Source organism: Falco peregrinus, chromosome 3, assembly GCF_023634155.1.
Source record: "Falco peregrinus isolate bFalPer1 chromosome 3, bFalPer1.pri, whole genome shotgun sequence".
NCBI classification, from domain to species: domain Eukaryota; kingdom Metazoa; phylum Chordata; class Aves; order Falconiformes; family Falconidae; genus Falco; species Falco peregrinus.
In genome coordinates, this window is record NC_073723.1 from 116,283,973 (window position 1) to 116,293,788 (window position 9,816).

Genomic DNA, 9,816 nt, shown 5'->3' on the forward strand with positions numbered 1-9,816 from the left:
TGGGGGGGAAAGCAGCTGAAAAAAACCCTTTTCCCTTCTTCGGGGAGCACTGTACGGCAGTGGGGTGCTGGGGTGCCCGGGGGCTGAGGGGGGATCTATCCCAGCATGGGGGAGGGAGGACACACTCGCCCTGCTCTTGCCTCTTATCGCTCCGCTGTTTGTCCTTGGGAAGCCAAAGCGCTCGCCCTCCCCGCGGGGCTGAGGCCGGGGGCTGCGCGCACGGCTGGGTGCTGGACGGTGGATTCCCAGGGTGGCTGGGCAGCCGCCGATGACAGAAACGGCAGAAACACCAGCACACCAAAATCCCGGTGTGCTGCCGGTGCTCCCTGCCCGGCACATCCCGCTGCCCCACGTCCCACAGCCACCGGCCGGACTCTGCCTCTCCACCCACCTTTATTGCACTGGTAAAACCCAATAACGAGTAAAACCCCGTCAGCAGCGACCACCTGCGCCGGGAGGGCTCCGTGCACCCAGAACGGGGCACCCCCACCCCGATCCCCCGCAGCTCTCAGGGTTTCTCCAAGCGTGGGTATTTCTTGCGCAGGATGGAGACCTGGTCCTTGAAGAGGACAGGGTCCAGGCGCAGCTGGGAGGACACCAGGGGCATGTAGCCGAACCAGTCCACCAACTGGTTGAGGCAATCCTGCCGCTGGGAGAAACGCCGGCCGCCGGCCGCCCCCCGCCGTGCCCTTCACCTTGGCAGGAGGAAAGCGCAGGGGGGTGAGGGGCTCCACTCCCCAGCCAGGGGTCCACCCACATCCCCATCCTTGCACCCTACCTGCTGGGGCACATTCTCCTTGTGCTGCTTGCGCTGGGTGACCTTGATGGGTGGCAGCTTGGTGACAGCAGCCACGAGGACGTTCATCAGGATGTCCTCGCAGGCGGCCAGCCCGTCCACCAGCTCCCTCAACCCCACCGGCAGATACTCCATGAAGAGGCTGTGATAATACCTGGGGGGGGAGGGTGGGGGGGGCCAGGATGCAGCCAAGTCCCCCACCCCACCGGCCCTTTTGCCACCAGGTACCTGTGGTAGAAGGCGGCAGTGGTGAGGACGATGGAGAGCTCGTTGGTCCACTTGGACGTGTAGCCCCAGCGCCTCTGCTCAGGGTCCCAGAAGTGGCTCTGCGTGGGGAAGCCCACGATGCGCTCGGGGAAGCTGCGCCACACCCCAAAGGCAAAATCCACCTGGCATGGGACAGGGGACAGTGTCACCCGTCTGCAGGGACCCACGGGAGGGGGCCCACTGCCACCTCTGCCTTCCCCTGGAGGTGTGCTTGTGGGGACATGGGGACAGCGGGCACCGCTCCCTGCCAGCCCTGGGGTGACCGCTGAGCACCAACGGGGCTGGGGACTACGGCGCCCATGGCCTCACCTCGCTGGTCGAGAGGCTGGTGTGCTCGTCCAGGCTCAGCACGGCGTCCGTCCCAATGGCCGCGTAGGGGAAGAAGCGGTCGCTGAGCTACAGGGGGGGAAAACCAGGTTGAGATGTGCCATGGGGTGGGTTTCCCGGCTCCCTGCCCCGTGTCCCAGCTCCCTGTCTGTGCCCCAGCTCCCTGCCCCGTGTCCCAGCTCCCTGCCCCATGTCCCAACTCCGTGTCCCAACTCCGTGTCCCAGCTCCCTGTCCCATGTCCCAGCTCCCTGTCCTATGTCCCACCTTCCTGCTCCATGTCCCAGCTCCCTGCCCCGTGTCCCAGCTCCCTGCCCCGTGTCCCAACTCCGTGTCCCAGCTCCCTGCCCCGTGTCCCACCTTACTGCCCCATGTCCCAGCTCCCTGTCCCATGTCCCCAGCTCCCTGCCCCGTGTCCCAGCTCCCTGCCCCGTGTCCCAGCTCCCTGTCCCGTGTCCCAGCTCCCTGTTTGCATCCTGGCTCCTCTCACCTTCCTGCTGCCCTGGATGATGGTCAGAGGCACGGTGGTCTGGGGCCATTTCCCACTCGGCGGTGGTGGCTTCTCGGAGCTCCACAGCACCAGGATCTGCCGGGGGGAGCACTGGCGTGTCCAGGGGTGTTTGGCCGGGCTGACCCATCGGGGTGCGTTGGTGCATCGGTGTTTGCAGGGCGGCCGTGGCTGAGCCCTCCCGGTCCCACAGCGGGACCTGCTCCAGCCAGCTCACCCCACCCCACAACCATCCCTTGGCTGTTTGGACCAGAATAAAGCCACAGGTGGTCCCACCTCCACCCTAGTGGGCTGGAGACAGCTCTGTCACCCAAGGGTGACAACATCAGCCACCCACTCCCACCCCTAAACCCACCCGCGCCCTTCCCAGCCCATGGGACCCTGCCCCAGCCCTCCCACCACACTCGCAGGAGCTGCACCGAGCGGCGCAGGGCTCAGCACCCCCCCACCTGGGCGCAATACTGGGAGCCGGAGACGGCTTGGATGAGCCTGAGGATGGGCTGGGAGAGGGAGCCCACTGGCGAGACAGCCCGGATGAAAGCTGTGAACTTCCCAGAGGGGCTGGAACCTGCCAGAAGAGGGGGAGAGAATAGGCGTTGTGGCATGCACCGAGTCTGCGGTGCCCAGCCGGGGCAGGGGGTCCTACCCTGCTGCAGGTAGTAGAAGGGAAAGTCCCCGGGGTGGGTGGAGAAGTCAGGCAGGGCCAGGAGCCCCCCCGGCAGCGTGTTCCAGAGGAAGCGGGAGCGGGAACGGTGCGGGAGCAGCCGGTCCTTGATGATCTGCCAGAGGCCAGAGTGATGCTTGCAGCATGCAGGTTGTGACCCCAGGAGCGGGGGGGGCGGGGGGGAGAAGGGGGGGGGGGGGGGCTCACCTCCAGCGTGGTGTGCACGATCTTGTCGACAGAGGAGAAGTATGCATCCCACAGGAACTGCGTCTGCTGCTGGAAAGCCAGCACGCGCTCCGGGTGGATGCAGCGGACGGTGGAGGGGATCTGTGCCAGCGGAGGGGGAGATGGTCTCTCACCTTGGCCCGCCCCACCCCCCCCCAGCAGGGCTGTCTCCCCTCCACCACCTCCATGCCATCCCAATGGACACCCCCTGGCCAAGGATGCTGTGCCACCACCCTGCTACGGCTCTGCCACCTCCTCTCTCTGGAGCAGGATCTGGCCCAGGACCTCCAAAGGTTTTGGGTCTGGGGAGATGCTCAGCACTCCCCCCCCCCCCCCCCCCCGAGATGAACAATACCCAGGGCTGTGGCTGGGATGGGACCCCCAGCTCCAGGCTGGATGAGACCCTCTTGCATCCACCTGCGGGAGGGCTGCTGGGCTCAGCTGTGGTGGTTTCACCCCCAAGCTTGGCTGGGGGCTCCACCACCACCAGTATTGGCACTCGGGGGGTCCCTCGTGTCCAGCATGGGCAGGATCCGGCCACTGTACCTGCAGCAGCAGCTTCTCGCTGCCCACGACGGCTGCTTTGCTCCAGTCGATGGCCTCGGCGAAGGGCAGCTCCCAGCCATCACTCAGCAGCACGGGGATGCAGGCAGCCTGTGGCAGGACCCCACAAGGGCTGGGACAGATCCTCCAGCCCCCGGGAGAGGGGTCCCTTGTGTCCCACCCCCACCCTGTACCTGCAGTGCCTCCAGGAAGCGGAAGGAGCCCAAGCGCCTGCCCCGGGGCACGATGCAGAAGGTGGAGTTGTGCAGCAGCTCCTGGTAGTCGAACCTGGGATGGGAGATGGGGTGGGGGTCAGGCATGGCCCCCCCTGACCTGTGAGCATCCCGAGTGGTCTCACTGGCATCTGGCAAGGCTGAGCATCCCTCCTGGGGAGTGTGGGACCAGCCCAGGGCAGCGTTAGGATTGATCGGGGCTGATTTGGGCTCTGAACAGCCCTGGCTCGGTGGGGCCGGTGGAGCAGAGATGCTCACGAGTGATGCATCATGAGTAATGGGGGCATGCACCCAGGCATCGCTTAAAGAGGGGGGGGTCAGGATGAGACCCCCAGTGCCCTTCAAAGGCACTACCCTGCTCCCTCCACCTGCCCGTAATGAAACCCCAGGCAAAGCCAGCACCCAAACCCCCAAGCCCGAAACTGCAGCGACTCCTCTGCCAAGCCCAGGCTTGCCGGGCAGGACCAGCCCTGCCTGCCCTGGCAGCGCTCCGGCAGGGGCAGAGGGCTGGCTGCTGGCAGGGGTGCAGGCAGCGTGCCCCCCCCCCGCCCCAGTCTCACGCCGTGGGGCTATGAAAGCCCCTTCTGTGCGGTCAGTGGGGAGTGGCACGGCGGCTGCCGGGTCCCTGTGACCACGCCGGAAAATCCAATATTGACTTTAGGTTGGGACAGACCCCGTCTGTTCCTGCCCGCGGGGAGGGAGGGATGGGGCAGCCGGGTCCTGGATGGGCTGGGGGGGATGTGCGTGGTCCAGCTGGGGGGGCCATGAGGCCAAAGGGATTGCCTGAAATGTGCTGGTCCCCAGGGGGAAGGGTGTCCCTGTGGTGGGGGCATGGGGCTGATGCCAGCCTGGGGGTTGAGGACGTGTCCCTTCCATGGGTGCTGGAGCACCCTGGAGCATCCTGGCACCCCGGGATGTGGGAAACCAGCCGCAATGGCAAGGCACAAAGTTTTACGATCAAAACCCACCTCTGGATGAACCACCCCAATGTCTCCAATGGATGCCGAAAACCCCATTAGCACACCCTGCCTCGTTAACACCCCAGCTCCTAGCCAAGCGACCTGCCAGAGGGGCGAGCACGGTTCAACAGGGCCCAGACCCCCCACCCCAAGAAACTGCAGCAGCAGCAGCCACATCCCCAGGGCCAGACACTGCCAGCGCTCACCCTTGGGGCTCCTTGGGGACCCCAAACCCGGCTGTGACCCTCAGCACCTCCACAGGGCCATTCCCAGTGCCAGGGCTGGGCGGGCAGCAGGATGCGTCCCGGGGGGCAGAGCGGCCGTGGGCAGGCTTCCCCTCGCAGGCAGCCGTCGTGGGGAAGCTGGCGCCGGCTGGGCTGCGGGGCCAAAACCTCCCGATGGAAATACTTTGCTCCTGACGCGCTGCGGTTTCCGAGTAATCACACCGTCAGGGCTTCCTTGTTTTGTTAGGAGCTGGGACGGGCGCCCACCGTGCTCCCTCCGTCCGGCCCCTCCATGGATCTGGCCAGGCACGGTGCCGCCGGGGGACCCAGCGGCTCCAGAGAACCTTTCCCAACCTGCCTGGGTTGCTGTCAACCCGGGGTAGCCCACGGTGCTGCTACAAGCCGCCCTTTATCCGGGCACAGAACAGGTTTGTTGTGAGGAGCAGGATGGAACCCCCAGCAAAACCTTCCTCTGCTGCGCTGAGCAAACGGGGACGTCCCCAGTGCCCCAGGTGAAGGGGACAGCTGGGGTCTCGCTTTGCCAACCCTGGTTGTCACCTCCCCACTGTCCTGCATCCATTGTCTCAGATGTCCTGTGTCTGGGGACATCTTTTCCCGGCACAGGGAAAATAAATCCCCGACGTGAGGTCAGGCAGAGCTCGCCCAGCATGATGGAGACATGGATGGCTTTTTGCCTGGGTGTCCCGTGGGGACAAGCAGGATGGCAGAAGCCGGGGGTCACGCAGGAGCACAGTGCCCTGTGCCACGTGCTCCCCATCTCTCTGCTGCCCCAGGCCATCCCAGGCGAGGTGTAAATCTCCCCGTACTTGCAAACGGCATTAGGGGATTACCTGGGCCTGGCAGGAGGGGGCTTTCCCATCCCACTACCCATTGCCATGGCACAGCGCAGACCTGGGCCCCCCTGTCCCACCAGCCCACAGCATCTCGCACCATCCTGCGATGCTCCGTCCCCAAAAAGGCTCTGCTGCAGGGGCTGACCCTGCTGGGCTGGTGACAGCCACCAGACAGGGCCACGTGGTGCCGGAGCCACCCCAAAGCCCTGGCTAATCCCGGTGCCCACAGCACCCCGGCTCCGCTTTTACCTCCCAGCACCTCCTAAGATGCTTTGAGGATCATGCCCAGCGTGGCCTCTCCCCATCTGCTCTCCGGCTGGGTGGCTGCAGAATGTCCCCAGGCAATGGGACGGGGACCTGCCCATCACCAGCAGGACGGAGGTCTGTGCTGACCTGCCCTGGAGCAGGCAGCTGGTGACAGGTCCCAGGTGACAGGGTGGGGAGGTGAGGAGCTGGTGTGTGCCCCACAGCACAGAGCCTCCACCCTCACAGAGCTTCGGTCCCCCAATTTTTCCGCCAAGGTGCATCACATGCTGTTGCCACCATCCCCATTTGCAAGGGGGGACACAGGACAGGGGCACCTCCATCCCACCATGTCCACATCAGCTCAGAGCTGTCCGTGCTGGGATGCCCAAGGACCCACCAGTTTTGTGGGATTTTTAGTGGAGCCAGTGAGGGGGGGGTGTTTCGGGCTCATCTCCAAGAGAAACATTTATCTTAGGGGAGGGCAGGAGGGGGGGAGAAGAAAAGCATCATTCATCAGTGTTAGGGAAAAGGGAAATCGTATTAGAGGCGGCCGCGGTGATTGCAGATACGAGCCGCTCTCGCCAGATTACTTGAACTTTAATACGAAAGCCCTGAACAATCAGCGCCTCGCTCCCCACTATGGAAACCAAAACCTACTTTGGGAAGAGCCCAAAACTTCCCTCTCTCCCCACGCCTGGAGTTCCAGCTGCCACAGATGGGCACGGCTGCACCCTGCAGAGGGGCAGGAACATTTGTGGGGTGTCCCCCCCACCATAGACCCCCTTTCCCACCTCATCTCCGACTCACTTTTCGTAGTCGACATTATCCTTGTCGCAACGGGTGTCCTTGTGCTTCTCCCAGTCCTTGCCGTGCTTGCAGGTAGTGAGTGAGATGATGTCCTTCCCGTTGTGGATGTGGTGCAGCGCGTTCCTGGTGCCGGAGCCGATGCCGGTCAGGTACCGCTTCCCCTTGAACACCAACAAGTATTTCTTTTTTGGGGGGATCGAGTGCTGGTACAACCACCCCCTCTCCCCGCCGCGCTGCGGGTGGTCCTTGGAGAAGAGAGGGATGGAGATGTCGAAGCCAGGCCTGAAGCTGTCGGTGTAGAAGCTGGCTTTGGCCAGGATGGCCTGGCCAATGTCGAAGCCCAGGTCCTCGGTGTAGTTGGGCCAAGTGCCCGAGTAGAGGTTGAAGATGAGATGGTTACGGCCACCGTTCCAGAGCGGGAAGCCGCGGATTTTCTCATCAACGTTCCGGACATACTGACCCGAGAGATGGTCGCGGTCCAGTGTGTCGATGCTGAGGATGAAGAGGCAGGCTTCCTCGGGGTTGGGGGTGTAGTAGCGGGAACGCTCAAGGGAGGCGAGGATTTTGCTGTAACTCTCTGAGAGGGGCTGGTCCCTCTCCCGAGGGTAGGTGAAGACTTTGAAGCCGTGCTTCTCGCACCTGGAGAAGTCGAAGCAGGTTTCCATCCGACATCTGCTGTTCTTGTAGACGCTCAGCTGTGCCGCCCGCCGCTCCCGGGGTGATGGCAGTGAGGGGTCCTCATTGCCCTGGAGCTCCCTGGGGTCCGCAAAGCTGGTGAGAAGGGACCGATCCGTCCAGTGTGGCCAGTTCCTCCGGGCTTCGACTTTCCTCCCAGAAAAGAAAGGGAAACGGCGTAGCTGGTCTCCTCCAAAGAAGAAAAGCAGGAGCCAAGAGGCAAGGAAAGTCAGGAAAATGTATTTCTTCCTGGTCTGCATAGGGTCATGCACGGCCCCGGCTCCTCATCGGGCTCCGACAGGCACCAGAGTCCGGTGGAAAGGCCGATGTCCCGGTGGGTCCCCGAGCAGGCGGTGGGATGGTGGGATGGCTCCCGGCCCCCAGGTGCTCCTGCAGCCCCCGCAGCCTGCAGGAGGGCGACGGACCCCCGGTCCCCCCGCGGCCCCGCCGAGCGGTGTGGGGCAGAGCTTGGGACCACCTTTACTGCGTCGGGTCCCCGGGCTGCGACAATGACATTCCCATCGCCGCTTGGCCCAGCTTCAAATCCCTGGGGAAGGGGAGAGGTCGCGCCGTCGCCATCCGCTGCCACCGCCAACCGTGTCACCGCAAGGTCCCCCCAGCGGGGGACCCCCCTTCCCAAAATAACACCCTCCCCGCGGAGCGCCCACCCGCTCCCTCCGCCCGTTACCTGCGGGGACACGCAGCGCCGGGGGGGGTCGGGCCCCGCTGTCCCACGCCGCGGGTCCCCGCCGGCCGCATCCCCGGGCCGGGCCGGTCTCCCCCCGCTCCAGCTGCGCCGCCTCGCCCGGCTCCGCGCAGCCCCGGGCCCGGGGGGCTCGCCTGCCCCGGGGGTGCCTGCGGGGGGGGGGTCCCGTGTCACCTTGTCCGTCTGGCCCTGCCGCGGGCTGCCTGTCCCCGTGTCCCCCGTCTGGCTGTGCCCCCCGTGCCTGCCTGTCCGCCTGCCCCGTGTCAGGCTGCCGGTGTCCCCCCCCGCCCCGGGGCGGGCTGACTCCCGGCCGGCTGGCTGCCCCCGCCGGGGCTGGCTGTCCCCTTGTCCCCTTCCCTCTGCCCTGGTCAGTGCCCGGCCCCGCTGCCGGGCTGGTTCCCGTGCTCCATCACCCCCCCGTGCCCCCCCGCTCCGTGCCCCCCCCGCTTCGTGCTCCTCCGCTCCGCGCTCCTCCGCTCCGTGCCCCCCCGCTCCGTGCTCCCCCCGTTTCCACCGCTCCGTGCCCACCCCGTTCCGTGCCCCCCTCCGTGCCCCACCTCCGTGCTCCCCCCGTTCTCCCTGCTCCGTGCTCCCCCTCCGCGACTCCTCCGTTCCGTTCCCCCCCGTTCCGTTCCCCCCCGTTCCGTGCCCCCCCGTTCCGTTCCTCCCCGTTCCGTGCCTCCCCCCTCGGTGCCCCCCCCCCCCCGTGCCCCCCCCCATCTGTTACACCGTGTCCTATTCCCACCGTCACAACATTCGCTCTTAGCCACGCCCACCTGCCTCCCATTGGTCCTTCGCTCACCTGTGGGCGGGGCCCATGCCGGCCAGTGGGCGGGACCTGAGGAGCCCCCTTCTGCGGAGCCTTCCCATTGGCTGTACCCCGCCGGCCGCAGGGCGCCCACGTGGGACGGGGGATCCCCGCACACCGCGGGGGTGCCCGGAGGTGCCCGGGGCTCCGCAGGGTCCCTGCGCCGCCCGCCCGCTGTGGGACCCCACGCGAGGGACGTCCCACGTCCCGTGTCCCCCCTCGCGTCCCCGCTTGCAGAGGGGGGCCGGTGCCGAGCCCCGATGGGAGCAGCGTGCCCCGGTGGGCTCAGCCCTCGAGTGCCTTCAGGCCCCCAGCCCTTCTGTGCCCCGGAGTCCCCCGGGGAGCCCCCAAAGGGCAGCAATGGGGTCACGGTGGGGTAGCGACGGGGAGCAGGGACTGAAACACAGCTGGGGCCACGTCCACTAGTGGCACCCCTGGGCTCCTATGGCACCTCCAGGCTCCGATGTCACTCCCACGCTCCAGCGACACCCAGGTTCCGATGCCACCCCCGGGCTCCTGCGACCCCGGGGTCCCAGCACGGGGTAGGAGGGGTAGGAGGCACAAGCCCCCCCCCCCCCAGCCCAACATCTCTTGCCCAAGTCAAAGCCAGCTCCCAACGTGGCCGTGCCCTGGAGCCCAGACCATGGCACAAAGCCAGCTGTGGACGGTGAGGCAGAGGTGGGGGTCCCAGCCTGGCCTGACCCCCCCAGATCAGCCATCCACAGCGCACAGCTCCGAGAACACTTGCTGGGATGGCTGGAACAGGAGCTGTGGGCAGAGACAATCCCTTTAAAGAAAGCAACATGGTCAGCAGCAAAGCCCCCAGTGACACCCACGCAACTGGAACCCCAGTGGTTCACCTGTAGGACCCCCACACCCCGTCCTGCAGGGCTCCATCGGAGATGAGAGCAGGATCCCTGCCCCCCCATCAAGTCTCGATGTCTTGAGCAGCCCCCACCATGACCAGCCAGGACCC

The 9,816-nt window shown here is 66.0% G+C and overlaps 1 protein-coding gene across 4 annotated transcripts; it reads right to left on the reverse strand.

The window, feature by feature from the left end:
- Positions 1–18: 18 nt before the first annotated feature.
- On the reverse strand, positions 19–8,796 carry EXTL1 (exostosin like glycosyltransferase 1). Of its 4 annotated transcripts, none has more exons than XM_055799019.1 (13): positions 8,778–8,796; positions 8,015–8,181; positions 6,652–7,873; positions 3,523–3,616; positions 3,332–3,439; positions 2,768–2,887; positions 2,543–2,675; positions 2,346–2,464; positions 1,879–1,974; positions 1,373–1,459; positions 1,025–1,185; positions 779–950; positions 19–695 (listed from the first exon to the last, which is right to left on the reverse strand). In XM_055799019.1, exons 3-13 carry the CDS (start codon positions 7,584–7,586, stop codon positions 144–146), a joined length of 2,577 nt encoding a protein of 858 aa, XP_055654994.1. In that variant the 5' UTR covers positions 7,587–7,873; positions 8,015–8,181; positions 8,778–8,796; the 3' UTR covers positions 19–143. The 4 variants fall into 4 exon arrangements, with proteins under 4 accessions (XP_055654994.1, XP_055654993.1, XP_055654997.1 ...); XM_055799018.1 differs by lacking the exon at positions 8,778–8,796 and adding an exon at positions 8,590–8,662; XM_055799022.1 differs by lacking the exon at positions 8,778–8,796 and having other exon boundaries at positions 377–586; positions 8,015–8,442.
- Between the last annotated feature and the right edge of the window lie 1,020 nt (positions 8,797–9,816).